General features: G+C 39.1%; 1 protein-coding gene across 4 annotated transcripts; it reads left to right on the top strand.

The window, feature by feature from the left end:
• The first annotated feature begins 12,928 nt into the window (after nt 1–12,928).
• LOC149390593 (protein VERNALIZATION INSENSITIVE 3-like) lies at nt 12,929–16,188 on the top strand. 4 transcript variants are annotated; one of them, XM_089621417.1, is made up of 6 exons: nt 12,929–13,147; nt 13,565–13,646; nt 13,769–13,834; nt 14,000–14,645; nt 14,781–15,091; nt 15,180–16,188. In XM_089621417.1, exons 3-6 carry the CDS (start codon nt 13,798–13,800, stop codon nt 15,998–16,000), a joined length of 1,815 nt encoding a protein of 604 aa, XP_089477543.1. In that variant the 5' UTR covers nt 12,929–13,147; nt 13,565–13,646; nt 13,769–13,797; the 3' UTR covers nt 16,001–16,188. The 4 variants fall into 4 exon arrangements, with proteins under 4 accessions (XP_089477543.1, XP_089477545.1, XP_089477544.1 ...); XM_089621418.1 differs by lacking the exon at nt 12,929–13,147 and adding an exon at nt 13,231–13,426 and having other exon boundaries at nt 13,565–13,641; XM_089621416.1 differs by lacking the exon at nt 12,929–13,147 and adding an exon at nt 13,231–13,426.
• The last annotated feature ends 111 nt before the right edge of the window (nt 16,189–16,299 follow it).

The following is a 16,299-nucleotide window of genomic DNA, read 5'->3' as shown; positions in this document are numbered from 1 at the left end:
TCGGGACGACTGAGAGGTGCGCGAAGTGCGGGCTGAAATGATTAAAACTAATAACTACTTCACATGATTGAAACTAATAACTACTTCACTAAAACTAGTAATTAATAAATAAAATTTACCTGACGAGGTTCTCGCGGTGTATCTGAAACATGATCATCATCATCGTCTTCATCACTCCACAAGTTCTCCTCTTCGTCCTTTTCCGCTTCTCTGAGTCCGTCGGCTTCTTTCGCGATTGACTGTACTAAATCAATCTCTTCCTCAATATTACGTGGCTCAACCACGTTTTCGCCTTCAGTCGGATAGAGCGATTGACTGAGTTGCGTTTCTAGTTGCTGGAAGAACTCGCGCTCACCGGTCCTTGGTCTCAACATCTGAAGAACAGCGAGCTACAAGAGAAAAAAAAATTATAAATACTTAAAATTTGGATAAGTGTATAAATTATTTATAAAACATATAAATTATAAATTACCGTTTTTTTAAGGAAAACCTTCTTGACGTCCTTTCATGTCACCACTCGAACGCTGGACCACGAAAGCATCCTCGGTACTCGGACACCGATATTGTTCCCGAACTGCTGACCAATCTTCGGAATAGCCTCGAACGCTCAATATTGCACGGCGTGCAAATTCCCCGGTAAGGAATACTTCGCCTCCTTCTGAAGAATGTTCTCGTTGGCGGATTTGTCCTTTTGTTTTAGACAGTAGCGGTTCATGTCGACAGAGAGGGTGGAGAAAGTCTCTGTCCACGTGATGTTCCCCCATGGCAGAGAATAGAAGAACGACAAGTCCTCAACCATGTAGAGATAATTGTCGTTGATGACTCTGTTGTGTTCTACTCCGAGGAGATACCCAATGACAAACACGCACAATCCGAGCTTGTACGCGTCCTCCGGATCTTGACATGTCTTGGACGCGTTCGTCAAGACGTCGAACTTGGCGTTTTGCACGCCGTTCAAGTGATCGGTCACGAGCCTATCACTTCTTCGCTCGTTCTGCTCCTCCGCCGTCGGACCGTCTTCCATACTGAATCCGGTGATCAACGCGTATTCGAGTTTACCGAATCTCACGCGTTTATTTCCGATAGCGAAGTGAATCTCACCCCTTTTCGTTGACTCTACCTTTCGAAGAAGCAGAGAGTGTAAGAGTACTGAAGAGAAATTTAACGTCGTCGCCTCGAAGAATTGAGCGAACAGAGTCTCTGCAATCCTTTGAAGTAGATCTAGAGCTGTGAATTTTTCTTTCACAGGCTTCAACATTCCCGAACCACTATATGTGATTCGACCCGGAAAATTACTCTCACATAGCAACGTCAAATTCTCCTAAAACACGAGTTATAACAAGTTTAATCACGTAATATATAACAAATAATTTTAAAAAATCCACTAATAAATTATAAAAACAAAACAAATATCATTCATTCATTCTTTATAACGTATATCATTCAAAACACAACTAAAAACACAACTAAATATCATTCAAAACACAACTAAAAACACAACTAAATATCATTCAAAACACAACTAAATATCATTCAAAAAATAACTAAAAACACAACTAAAATCTGAAAAAAAAAAAAAAAAAAAAAAAAAAAAAAAAAAACACACACACACACACACACAACTAAAATCTGAAAAAAAAAAAAATTAAAAAACGCCTTCGGGAGGTCGGATCTCTTCGGATCCAATCGGCGTCGGAGACGGTCGGATCCCGTCGGATCCAGTCGGATCCCATCGGATCCCATCGGATTCGGTCGGATCCCGACCGAATCCGATGGGATCCGACGGGATCCATAAAAAATACACTGTTTAAAAAAAAAATTCCAACCCCGTCGGATCTCTCTCTCTCTCCATCCCATACCCAGATTTTAAAATAATAATAATAATAATAATAATTTCACTTTGAAGATCATCGGATTGTGTCGGATCCCGTCGGATTCCATCGGATTCGGTCGGATCCGACCGAATCCGATGGAATCCGACGGGATCCAAACACAAACCCAGATTTAAAAAAAAAAAAATTTCACCATGACAAATCAACCCTAAATAACTAAAAACCACTCTAATCTTATATCCTATCAATCCTACACTAATCAAACCATGACAAAACCATTAAAAAAACTTACCTTTTTTGTCATTTTGAGGTTTTGAAGGCTAAGGAGGTTGATGGAGGTCGGATTTGTTGAGGTCGGCGTCGGAGTTGGTGGTGGGCGTCGGAGGTGGCGAGGTCGGCGTCGGATTTGGTGAGGTTGGCGTCGGATTTGGTGATGTTGGCGTCGGAATCGGTGAGAGCGTCGGATTTGGTGTGGAGAGAAAGTGAGAGAAAGTGAGAGAGTGAGAATGAAAGAGATGGAGGTCGGATTTGTTGAGGTCGGCGTCGGAGTTGGTGGTGGGCGTCGGATTTGGTGAGGTTGGCGTCGGATTTGGTGATGTTGGCGTCGGAATTGGTGAGAGCGTCGGATTTGGTGTGGAGAGAAAGTGAGAGAGTGAGAATGAAAGAGATGGAAAGAGATGGAGATGAGGTTTATTTTGAATTGAGAGTATTTTTGTCCAAAATTGGTACAAAAGTCCAATTTTGGATATTTTTTAATTAACGGGTCTAATTGAGATATTTCCATAACTATTAGGTCTAGAAAATGAAATTTCTCAAACTAATCCTATGCGATTCTCCATTTCCAAATTAATAGAAGATGATCAACTAATAACAAACCTAGCTAGCTAGCATGATTCATAATGAGTACAATTTATTAAGATAGTATGTGAGATAAATACTTTGAATTCTCGAGATCTCCGCATCCGAATAAATTCATTCCACTCTTTGGAACTAACACCATTCGGCTTCAACAATGTTAGTTCATGCTCTATGTTAGGACAATTAGCAAGATTTCTTATTTGTATAGAGAGCTCGCTTTTGTATCCACGCCATAACCTTCCCAAAAACCGTATAATATAGGTCTTGTGTATTTGGTCAATTATGAACTTTTGCTACATAATCATAAGAAAAACTCAAAGGTCAGTTTTGCAACAATTTAATAAAATGTTAAAATAAGCTCTTATAAACACATGGTTGCAAGATAGAGCTGATTATAAGGGAAAAAATATGAAATTATACATATAATATAAATCATACCAGAATTAAACTCCACAAGCGTTCCTTCAATTCCTTATCTACCTTTTTCCAGTGGTTGATGGTTATTGGAAGGTATTGCCTTGCGATTACTCCAAGCCTAGAGCTGAGTGTGATTGAAGACTTGCTAATTGGTTGTCCTAATCAATTCCACCTGACGTTTTTACGTCTTTGCTCGCTCACAGGAAGAATATCAAGCCGTGTTGGACCCCTGACTTTTTTCTTTTCTTTTACTTCACTAAATTCAACTTCCTCGTGTGATTTTGATGAACCAGGACTTGACTCACATAACTCTACATCTCTATTAATCTTAGACTTCTCAGGCTTATTATTTTTTTTAATGATTTATTGATTCCTCTTTCCCAAAAGCTATTTGTTTTGTTCTTTCAGGGAAAAGATCATCAATATCGTCATCAAACTCTTATTCACTTGAGCTTAAGTTTGCAATTTGTTTAGCTCTCTTGTCACCACGTACTAAATCTTTTTCTTTCCCGTTGGATTTATTACGCATTTCAGCTTTTGAATGATTTTTGTTTCTCATACCTCTATCAATTGAGTTTTCCACCTCATGTACCTCTTGCGCAATATTTGAGGCCTCAATTATTCTCAGCATTCTGTTCTTATGTGCTGTGGATACTAAAGCAGCTTGAACTTGTTTCTTCAACCTTTTTTGGCCTTTTTAGATGATTGAAACACATATATTTTAAATAGTTATTTGTTAACCAATTCAAACCATATAAATTAGAATATAAAATGGATATAAAGTACCTCAGCCATAGTCGACAGGAGAGAGAGAGAAAGAGACGACGGTGGAGAATCTAATTTCGAGGTAACGAGATATAATTGTGATGTATATTTTAGTATACCATATATATATAATAATGGGAACGTGTAAATAAGAACGATTAACAAATTAATAAAAATATTGATTTATTCTAGTTTACCACACAAATAACCACTCCAAAAAAAATTAAATAAATAACTGATCCCCGTATTTCTAGTGATCGTGGAATAAATCAGAGAAAGATATTTTGTTTCCATTACTCTTTCAGAAAACAAAACATCAGAACGTGGCTACTAAACGCTCAAGAATCATCGTTCAGCCCGAATCAACAGCGTCGTGTAGGATTCCACCACAGCATGATTTATTTTTCCACAACAATGGCAACTCTGATATGGGTACTGTCTGCGGCATCGACGAACACCCCAACGGAACCATCTCGTGAAAGGCAAACCGCCAATTCTCGATGTCGAGGAGGGCTTTGGGGAAAAAGGAGTCAACAGAGGCGGCGCTATCTCAAGAGGGAAAGAGAGCTTGGCGAGTGAGTTAGAGGAAGATGATTAAGATTACGGCCGCGTACTAAGAAAACAAAAGAGAAATTGGGACCTGACCTACGCTCTGATAGAGATGGGGTTTTTTAATGGGAACTTCCCATTTAGTCCCTGGTATAATTTTCTTACAAGCTTTATTTATATTGATATTAAAGTAAATTGTTTACTCTCTTTTACTAATGCGTTTTCTTTAATAGATTTGATACACCACCACTTATGAATGAAGTTAGTTTGTTATTCCGATTTTTTGTAGGTGAATTTTTTTTAATTATATACAGGTATATATAACTCTTTACTACAACTAATTCTGAATTTCTTATTGAATATAATGATTACAAGAGAAGTTTCAATGCATGTGGTGAAGCCCAAAGATCATCAATAGTAGAGTGGGACAAAATATTAGATAAATTGATATGAGATCATCCAAGTTATCTCATTGTTTACATGTATTGTGTTAACTATGTTTAACGTGCTTTTCATATTGTACTATACGTTTTTTTGTGCAATGCTCATAGTAGTTTTCTTTCAATCGATGTACATCCAAAATATTTAATGAATAAGTGTACAAGTAATTTTTCACAGCCTTTCTTACATGAATAACATAAAATAATTTTGAAAAGGAAAAGCTACTTGTTTCTCACGTCAACGATATTCATAACAACAACAATTTATAAATGTAGGCAATAAATCAAATCTTATAAATCACCACACTTATATAAATGTCATTAAAAGAGTTTTCACAACAATAATTATAACATCTTAAAATTGTCACAAATTAATTTACAACAATAACTGCGACATGTATAAAATGTCTTAAAAATAATTTAGAACACCGATTATGACATTAAAAAAAAGTCTTTAAAATATCCGCACCAAAAACTATGACAATATAAAAATGTCATTAAAATTATTTACAACATTAATTATGACTCTTATAAAATGTCATTAAAAGTAAAATACTTTCCCCAGCACCCCCATTCAACGACAAGTGAAAAAATGTCGGGATATCTCTACCACGACATTATACACATGTCGTTGAAAACCATTTTTCTTGTAGTGGGTTTAGCAAGAAACAAAATTGGGTCTCTCTGTCTACAACAGAGGCTGAATACATTGCTACTGGAAGTGGGTGTACGCAACTCCTTTGGATGAAACAGATGTAGGCTGAGTATGGTGTAGGGCAAAATGTCATGACATTGTTCTGCGACAATCAGAGTGCAATCAATATTTCAAAAAATCATATGCAACATAGAAAAACCACGCACATAGACATCAGGCATCACTTCATTCGAGACCTTGTTGAAGACAAAAAGGTCTGTCTTGAGTATCTCAGCACAGATAGACAGCTTGCTGACATCTTTACCAAGGCCTAGATGCTAATCGGTTTGAAAGTCTTCGATCCTCTCTCAGATTATGCGTAATCAGTTCATAGCAATTACTGAGTTACTGGTTCTTCATTAGGAGGCCCACAGAATCAAGAATTATTTTATTCTCATGGGTCCATGACTCTGGTAGGCCCATTCAACCTTTTTACAGGGCTTTATTGCCACGCGTTCGGTACAACATCGTTTCTATCCATCAGCTCATGCAAGGGACGGTTTACTTCTCGAGGTTTTGTGCAGTTACCTCTTTTTCGAATTCCCTCATCTTTGCTTCTCTTTTCTTCACGACAGTTGGTTTTGCTCCAAGTGCGGTTATTTTTCTAACCTCGAAAATCAGTTATCCTTTCTCCATGTTGTCCTTTTTAAACATGGTAGGAACAATAAGTGGAATCAGTACCACGGTCCATGTAAAGAAAGAAAAAATCAATATGAAGACGAAAAATGTCAGGAAGAAAAGGTCTATGTCAGAAATTAACAAGCATGGTGACCGGGTAAGTCCGGAGGTGCTATCGCTGGGTCTGCATTACCTCCTGCAAACCCTTCTCTCACCTCTGTCAGAAAGACGATCCTTGAGAAAGCTGCTCTCTCTATCGCCGACATCACTGGAGATGTTAGTTCATATTGTCGATGGTGCCCACAAGAAGAGTAGTAGTCTTTACTTATCTACATTTGACGTAATAAAGTCTCACGAAGACTTTTTCTTGTAACTGCTGAATCATTAATAAAATTTGAAACGTTCATTCATTCTTCCTTGTCTGTTTGAAGCTTTATGATAAACTATAGTCTTTAGTCCTTAAACAAACTTAACAACATATGAAGAGACAAATGTAGATTTGCATGAACAAACTCTTCATGGTTTGCTTAAAACAATATGTTCGCAATCTAAGGATCAAAGGACTATTGATCTCAGTACGATTGTTAGGAGAATCTATGATGTCTGGTTATGGGGCATAGAGAGTTGGAGACTCTATAGTTCTTCTAGGTATCTTCTGAAGGTACAGAATTGACCAGTGCACTTCTAGAGACAGAATAAGAACAAACTATTTAACCTCTTATGTCTTGAAGTCACTACGTATGAATTGCATCATGCTTACCTCAATCCTGAAATCAGACATGTCATTTCATAGCTTACGTATTCACATTTGAGAAAGTCAAAGTTCGGATTCAATACGTGATTCTGAACATGACTTATTTGTGAAGTACTAAGTTATGAAGATGTCATGAGTAACTTTGTGAAGATCTCATAGATATGGAATTCATGTACAAGATTGCTGAAATGCAATGTATATCACCTCATGCTTTGTTCCTTGGAATGTGAATAGATGAACTGGCCAGTGTCCAAATTGAGTCATGACTCTTTTGGATGAATCAATGTGACTTGTTAGCTCCTCGTCAATATATTGTTTCTAATTATTCACAAGCGAAAAATGAATTGAGGAAATAACAGCTAGAAGGGTAAAATGGTAATTTTGTAAATCCTGTCTAGCTGATGATATTCATGAAGGGTAAACATAGATAATATTCAGTGGATCCACTAATCACAATTAAGCTGAATTCTTGAGTAGAAAATAAATTCATTTGAACCGAGAGATTCTTAGTGTCAACTCTTTAGTGGAGTTAGTTGACATTAAGCTAAACTCGGAAAAGGTTTGTGAACTTTTGAGTCCAAGTATGTTAGCTCAAGCTTTGTTCATTTGGATCCATGAGGTCACTGTCACAAGTCATATCGAGTAGGATTAGTTAAACTAGAAGCTAAGTCAAAACAAGAACTAGACAAGTTTTACGAAAATTATCTAAAGGGTAATTTTGTCTTTTTGGACATGTGTTGAAATGAATGTCAATAAATAAGTTTTTTGACATTGTCATATGATGACAAGCAATTAAACCACTCGGCCATAACAAGTTATTTGGGCCTTGAGGATTAATTTCATTTCATGGAATTTTACTTGAAAATTCTTAATGGGCTTTTCTTATGTTGTCATTAACAAATGAAGAAAAATCTAGAAACCCCTTCCAGAAGGTGTTGCACGTCCAACATATCAAGAGAAAGAGAGATTATTTTGTGCATTGATGTATGAAGATACTTGCCAAAAGAAAAAGAGGAAACAAATTTCCTATACAAGGCATATAGGATTTCGGTCAACCAAGGAGAAAACAAAAGAGGAAACAAATCCAAGGGCATCTAGAAGCTTGTCTTGGCCGTGTGACATAAAAGAAAACGATGGAATATTTGCTCATGAATATGTGATATTCTATAGAAGAGGAAACTACCTTGTTGAAGGTAATCCTTCTCATATAAATAGAGCCATCATTTTCATTGTTTTCTCATCCCACAATTTTAGAGATTGAGAGCTTCTCTCTCTAGAGTTGGCCCCCCACTTCTCTCTCTCTCTCTCTCTAACTCTTTTCGTTTTTGTTTTGGCACCTAGGTCCACATTTGACCTAGCGTTTATTTAAGCTCTTCAACTCTAAGACTTGTTCTTGAGTGGTTGTGTTTAAAAGTGCCCACACACTTATTTCTTCTTAGCTCGAGTGATTTATGTGATAGAAACTTTCGTGGTTACTCGAGTTCCCGAAGAACGAAGAAAGACGAGCTGCGTGGGGAGACGAGCGATTCAACCTCCACAAGTTTCTCAACGATCAAGCTTCGTAAAGGTTAGTAAACGTGTAATCTCTTTTAGATAGTTTTAATAATAACATGTGCTTGCTCTTTGTCTAGAATAGTAAAATCGTTTTACTTGTTTAAAAGAATTTTTTATTTTTCACTGCTTGCTCGAAGCATTAAATCTTTTCTAAACCCTATATCAATTTCAACAGTTCAAGCAATTCTTCAGAAGATAGGGCTGAAGAGAATGTTGCCATTGCTGAAGAAGATCCCTCGATTGTATCTCCCATTGAAAGCCCTCATGTTTTGGTTCAAGGTACCCCTGTTCCTCTCACTCGTTCTGACAATGTAGAGGAAAATGTGAGAGATAGTGAAAATTTGGAACCCCTTCTTGTAGATCATGAACCCCCATATGCGGATGTGATCGGGGGGGATATTGAGGCTGGGTCAACATGTCGAGAGCAATGTTCCTACATCTTCTGCTCTTGTCTCTGAAGGGGATGTTGAGAAAAAGAAAGCTACCAGTGAGGTTATTCTTCCCTCCCTAAAAGAAAAAGTTATCCATGACGATGATGTTTGCATTGCCGCTCTTCTTTCTAAAAAGAAGAAGAAACAGAGGAAGATCTCCAAGGTTAACAAGACTAAGGAATCCCCTGCTAAGTCCAAGAAGAAGAAGAAGAAGGTCAATGTCGGTCTTAACAAGAAAATGATGAAGAAGAATGTGATGGAGGAAGTGGTCAATCCCTCTCTCTCTCTCTCTCTCTCTCTAATAGAAAGTCTGTTAGAGGACAGAAGCTTCCCAAGAATGTCCCTCATGCTCCCCTGGACAATGTTTCCTTTCACAAGGAAGACGGTGTTCGTAAGTGGAGATTTGTTTACCATCGTGCAATCTTTTCTAAGAAAGAACTGTCCAACGAAGCTCTCAAGATTGGAGACATTATGGAACTTTTGCATGATGCTCAATTAATCAAGACTGTCACTGATATTGGTGTCTACTACCCCTCCTTGGTGAGAGAGTTCATTGTCAATCTCTCATCTTCCTTCGATCTTCCTGATGATGCTGAGTTCAGGAAAGTGTTTGTGTCTGGGTCACTGTTTTGAGATTTCTCCTGGTGTTATAAATGATTCTCTTGGTCGAGGAAAAATCATCACTGCAGATCGTGTTCCTTCCTTGGACACCATTGCTAAGGAAATCTCGGGTGATGATGCCAAGGTCTGGCTTACCAAAGGTTCTCTGCCTTCTTCTAATCTTTCTGCTAAGCACTCTGTTCTTTATCGCATCGACATTAAAAATTGGGCTCCTTCCTCACATGGGTCAAGCAATCAAGGTAGACCTGACCTGTTTGATCTACCAGACAGGTACTCGCTCCTTTTTTTTATTTTGGAGAGTTTGTCTTTGATCACTTGGCAAAGCACGCCAAGTCTTATGCAGTAAAGCTTCCTATTGGTTTTCCCTCGATCATCACTAGTATTCTACTCAAGCAAAACCAGAACATATTGCGTGGTACTGATGTTGCAGGGAAGAAGCCTAGCGCTCTTACTTTCAGTCACAAGCTCTTTGAAGGGAAACATGACCGTGATCTTGTCAGACCTTCTGTCGCGACTTCTGAGTCTACTGACAACATTCTCAAGGTGGCTAGCTTGTCTGAGGAAATGCACATTGATATTCTGAAAGGCCTTATTGATGAAGTTGCTGCTCTCCAAAACATCATTACTACTTCCTCTCTTAGGAAGACTGTGTGTGAAGGCCTCATTAAGGCGATGAACCCTCCGTCTTCAGCTGCTGGTGCATCTACCTTTCAGTTTCTTCCTCCGAGTCTCAGTGATGACGAGAATGAATAAGAGGAGGAAGAGGATGAAGACTGTGATGCTGATCTCCCCGACCCTGATCAGACTGTTTAATTTACCTGGATTTCTTTTCTGAACTTGGTTCTTTTATTCATTTTTGGTCTGTACCGGGATTATGTTGTTTGGACTCCTTGAACATTGTCACTGCTTCCTCCAGGTTCTCTCTCTGATACTCTGTTCATGGTTTTTTAGTTGCTGGTTGTTTGTTACTCTCTGCTGCCTTTGGACTCTTTTTAAGGCAATCAAGGGGAGATGGTTTGGGGTTTGGTTTGTCTGCTTGCTGCTTGAAACTCCTGATCTGTTATAATTTGTCTGGTTATTGCTACCTCAAGAAACTTGTCTTGCTGTTATCTTGATGTTGCCATGTTGTTTGTTTTGCTTTCCTAAAAAATAACCAAAGGGGGAATATGTTGTTAGTGGTTTGTTGGCTTATTTTTACATGGCAAGCTTTCGCGAAAGATGTCGGTCATTATGCTTCATGATTGTTAGTGACATCTTTTGCCGTGTATTTCTGGCAAGTTTTCGATTTATGACATATTCTTCGCCGAAGACTTTCCTTGTTCATCATGCCGATTTTCCTTTTGGATTGGACTGCTATAAAAACCAAGCTTCTACCCCAGCAACCTCTTGACGCTTTGATAAAATATTTAGTGTTCTTAGACGTGCTCGATCGACGGACTGGGAAACTAAGTATTCTGATCTTTAGCGGTGTATTTCTCAAAACACACATTTGTATCTGAGTGTTTGTGAGATTGTGGGTTCTTGTGGTTCGTGATTGAAGTGTTCACGCAAGTTGTCATTGAAGTTTTCAAAGCATAGGAGATTGCTTGAAGAGTGGAATCCCCTCTCAAATTCAGGGGGATTCCCTGACTTGATAATCACTTGTAGTAATAGACTTACGGCATTGTTTATTTGCTTTATTCATATAAGTCCATGTTTGTACTATTGGTTACTTTATAGTTAATTCATTTCCACTGGTTGTGAGCCCCAGACGTAGGTGACGTTGCACCGAACTGGGTTACCATATTGTGTGTCATTTACTTTACGCACCTTTTATTTCATTACCCAGTTTCTGCGTCATAGCAAGTTGTTGAATACATTGTCAATACATTGTATGCGACATCTTGCTTCTCTCATTATACAGAATTTCAATTCCCATTGGTTGCGGATTTTCCTCTTGACTTTACCAATAAATATGCAAATTTGAGATGAGTCCGAAATTTGATTGGTTGATTTTTTATGAGTTTTGTTTACTTGATTTATTTTTGTTTGATGATGGTTCTTGGATGATCGTTGGTAGCTATGTGAGTTGTGAATTGTTTTGTAAGTGAATGTGGCCAAGGTTAAGTTCGACATCTTAAGCGCTAAAATGTACAATTTTTTTTCTTTTCAGGAAGCTCTAATCTGTTTCATCGACGATAAACCTTGATCCTAGACTTGTGCCACAAACTCGATACTCAATGGCTTCGTTAGCTTCCGTGCCCAAGCCCAATGTCGACACCGAACGAATGGGATCTGGCTTTGAGAGCATATACCTACACATGAAGTGGTTGCCAAGGTAGCCATCGATCTTGTGGTAACAATGAAATATGGGCTCGGTATCGTAGAAACGACACATGGGCTTGGTGAGGCAGTTGTGGCATTGGAGCCAGATGTCGTAGGGTGCGTGGTGCAATGTCAGCATGACTTTTTTCGGTGTGCTCAAATAAGAGTCTATATGATTGGTCGACGGGGCCCGGGCTCGCAAAGAATGTGGCCAAAAAGTATGGTTAGAGTCTCTTCCACAATGCTTCATCTGACACAAAAGAGGGCCGCATTCCAAAAGCATAGCTCTCTTCGGACTATTATGCAAACTAAGTGGATGAGGCAGATGGGTGTCTAAACGTATATAGTTTAGATGACGGACACTGCATTGGAAAAACTATTAATTATTACTTCATAGTTTCAAATTATTTTTAGCAAAAGAAGAATATAAGTGCACTAATTATATAATAATAAAAAAATTGTTATAAGTTTCCATGGTCTAATAATAGCCTAAAATATTTAATAAATTATTCAATGTATTTTTTTTTAATTCTTTCATAAAAAGTTGATGGGTATTGATATGGCTCGATACATTTTGATATCACTTTACATGGTGTCGTGAAATTATAGATTTTTGTTAGTTACTTCATGTATTGTTAGTTATTTCATGCATTCCTCTCATTTTTAAAATATTGGATAAATTTCCATGTGATTCGATACATTTCATGGATGTCTTCAACAATATATGTAAAGTAAAAAAAAAAAAAAAAAGATTGACAACTTTATAGGAGAGAAATTTGATTCGTTTCAATAAAATTCGTTACAAAATTTTATAAACCTGCTAGGGTAAGGGTATTTTGTATAAAATATTTATATAACTTTTTCATTTTTTAAATAATATGTATGAAAGTTTTCAAAAAAAAATATATATATATATATATGTATGAAAAAAAATAAACATGAGGTTTTTAATTAACAGAGAGTTCCATAGAAATCTAATTTTCTTTTTTACCACCACTTAAAAAAATAAAATTATATCCATAAAAAGAAAAAGAAAAAGAAAATAATTTCGCGAATACTTGTTCTCAATGACTCACTGTGGAGCTGTAGAGTCCGTTCCTTGAAAAGCGCTCTTTCTCTCTCTCTCTCTCTCTCATTAGCGCATTTTCACCACAATATTATTTTATAATATAATAAAACAGATAGTGAAAAATGCCAAAGCTATCATCTTTTTCTCGCTGCATAATATCATCATCTTTCCCATCTCTTCTTTAATGTGACGAGTAATGGAAGATAGTTTTTTTTCCCACTCATGGAGTCGTCATGTTCAGGTCAGTCACACAATGTATTTCGTATTTTTTTTTTTTTTTATTGCTTACAACAATTATGTGGGTTTTATTTATTATATGAACGCATTGGTCACATTAGTCTCTCTCACTCTCTCTCAAAAAAGAAAAGAAAAAGAGAGAGAGAAGCTAACGCCTCGGTTAAGCAGAGTTGTTTAAGCATCTGGGGTTCTCTCATTTTGCGTTGTTCGCTTTTTTTGGGCAATGTATGCTCTCTCATGGCTCTCAAACATATTTCTGGGTTTGTCGCATACTCATGAAAGTGTACGTGTGAACGAAGTTGATTTTAAATTCCCGAAGAAATCCTTTTTCTTTTCCCCTTTATTATTTTTTTTTCCTGTTCATGACATTGTCGTTTTCCTCTTTCGCTTGGGACTTCCGTGCCTTTTTGTTTTGTTTTAGGTGTGTGAGTGAAAGAAAATCTGAAAAAGTCAAGTCATCAAGCACATCTGATTCGTAGAACTGGGTTTTAGGTAGAAGTACGGTGAGCCATTTAACCACACTGCTCTCTGCCTCTCTCTCTCTCTCTCTCTCTCTCTCTCTCTCTCTCTCTCTCTCTCTTTTCAAACGCTATATTGCATTTATGATACAACACTTGTATATCAGAGCACTCTTGTGAAGGATAAGCTTCTTCAATGGACACCTATAGCAACCAGAATCACCAATCTACAGGTATTTAAATTAAATAAAAAACACTCTTCGTTTGTTCTAGAGAATCCTCGTAATGTAGGCTTTTTTCTTTCTTTCTTGAACTGAGAATCGATTTTAGAAACATTGTTAAGAGATTATGTCCATTCTCTGTTTACAAAACAAGCTCTCTTTTCTTTCAATCCCCAGATTATGCACTCAATCCCGAGACATGCAATGGTCTGAGCTTGGAAGAGAAGAGAAAGCTGGTTCACGAGATCGCAGAAAACTCGAAAGACGCGCCCGAGGTGCTCCGGTCTTTCACCCGCAGAGAGCTACTCAAAATCATCTGCTGTGAAATGGGAAAAGAGAGGAAGTACACGGGGTACTCCAAATCCCAGATGATAGAGCTTCTTCTGAAGCTGATTTCGAGGTCCAACGCCGATCGCTCGCCCCTCTTTTCTCCCGCAAAAAGGCAGAGGAACAACACTGAGCCTGAAGTCGTCGTCGTCGTCGTCGATGACACCATCGGCGACGTGTCACCCGATGAAGATGAAATCTCCAAGTTCCGAGTCTGCGAGAACGTCGCTTGTAGAGCTAATTTGAGTTTGGAAGACCCGTTCTGCAAGCGATGCTCTTGCTGTGCCTGTCACCGTTACGACGACAACAAGGATCCGAGCCTGTGGCTGACTTGCGGGTCCGATATTTCTGACAGTGACAACTCGTGTGGGATGTCGTGCCATCTAGAGTGTGCTCTCAAGCATGAAAGGTCTGGTTTTTTGAAGAAAGATGGCCGTGCCAAGTTGGACGGCAGCTTCTATTGTGTTTCGTGCGGAAATGTCAACGGCATTATGAGGTAACGAGTCTTTCACGCTTTGAACACGAACTTATCAACCCATTCTATTTTTGTGTTGAACAGTTAACTTTTTCGTTTTACAATTACAATAATACCAAACAACACTGCGGTGTGATAGAATCTGCCGTTGTACAGAACCTGGAAGAAACAGTTGATTGTTGCAAAAGAGGCGAGAAGAGTGGATGCTCTGTGCCTCCGGCTTTCCTTGTGTTACAAGATTCTGGTTGGAACCGAACGGTTCAAGGACGTGCATGGGATGGTAGAAAGCGCCGTGAATATGCTGAACAAGGAAGTGGGACCGCTGGATCACGTTTGTGCTCGTGGGATCGTTAACAGGCTTTCTTGCGGCACCCAAGTTCAGCAGATATGCTCTTCTGCCGTCGAGTATTTCGACTCTGTGTTCTCGTATACCGAAACCAACTCTACCGGATTAAAAGAGCCCACACGTAAGCTTATTTAGTACGACAAATATACCTTCATAATTACATGGTCATATTATCAAGAGACTGAGCAAGTGTTTCTTTGTGGTTTCAGGTTGCAGAATCCAGTTCGAGGAGTTATCTCCGACGTCTGTGACGATCGTCCTCCATTACGAGGATCGTGTTCTGAACGGCGAATTGGGTTGCAGACTGTGGCACCGCAAGTCCGAGGCTGAGGACTACCCAGAGCAACCATCGTTCATTGTGTTGAAGCCGCAGAAGAGATTCGAAATCAGGGATCTCGAGCCTTCGACGGAGTATCTCTGCAAGGTCTCTCTGATTAGCAGCAGAGGCGTTCTGGGCGTCTGGGAAGCTAAATGGCTCACGCTCTCGCCGCCGCCGCTGCGCAAGCTCGTGAAACAAGAAACCGCGGCGGTCGGTCAGAATCATTCTCGGGCAGAGTCAACGAACTCGAGCGACATGAAATTGGCTTCGAAGGACGATCAGGTCCGGGTATTGGACGGCGTGGCGAAGAGGAAGAAGAGCAGAGCGGTGGGTCCAGCGGATCTGCCCGTGACGCCATGCAAGTCGGACAGAGTGAGCAAAGGCGCGAGCCCGGGATTCGCAAAGCGGTCGGAGGAGAGTGATTACGAGTACTCTGTGAGGGTGGTCAAGTGGCTCGAGGACGAAGGGCACGTGGACGCCGATTTCAGGGTCAAGTTTCTGACTTGGTTTAGCCTGAAAGCGAATAAGCAAGAGAGGAGAGTGGTGAGCGTTTTTGTGGACACTTTTGCTTTGGATCTGCCGAGCTTGGCTGGGCAGCTCGTGCACACCTTCACCGATAAGATCTGCGTCGATCAAAAGACGCCGCGCGGCTTCTGCAAAGACTGCGGCGTTGAATCTCAGCACGCTCTTTCGTTTTTGTTTAGAAAGTGAAACAAACAGGCCCGACTGACCTCGTTTTGGGAGATAAATACATAGGGATGCCTTGAAAAAACCCATTTGTTTGAGAAAGTTTATATGTTGCTTACATTATCACGACTGTTTTAGCTTCCAGCAAATTGATTGCACGGTTTCGGTCTTTTGTTGTACAGGACCAACCTCATTTTCAAAGCCACACTTTCTGGGAAGACATACTCTCTCTCTCTCTCTCTCTCTCTCTCTCTCTATTTTTTAAATTTTTAAATAGGTAGACGACAGATTCTGAAACACATATAATCCATTAGTTTAACCTC

Source organism: Urtica dioica, chromosome 7 (assembly GCF_054948205.1).
Source record: "Urtica dioica subsp. dioica isolate 48M chromosome 7, U.dioica_male_clone48M_v1_H2, whole genome shotgun sequence".
NCBI classification, from domain to species: Eukaryota; Viridiplantae; Streptophyta; class Magnoliopsida; order Rosales; family Urticaceae; genus Urtica; species Urtica dioica.
The sequence above is the reverse complement of the archived record's forward strand: the minus strand, read 5'-3'. Positions and strand labels throughout refer to the sequence as shown.

What these genes read in the sequence shown, in the direction of transcription:
- LOC149390593 (XM_089621417.1), top strand. Translation starts at nt 13,798, where the DNA reads ATGGACACCTATAGCAACCAGAATCACCAATCTACAG. An exon ending in CCAGAATCACCAATCTACAG is followed by an intron (nt 13,835 to 13,999) that starts GTATTTAAATTA and finishes TTCAATCCCCAG; the next exon opens with ATTATGCACTCAATCCCGAG. An exon ending in AATGTCAACGGCATTATGAG is followed by an intron (nt 14,646 to 14,780) that starts GTAACGAGTCTT and finishes GCCGTTGTACAG; the next exon opens with AACCTGGAAGAAACAGTTGA.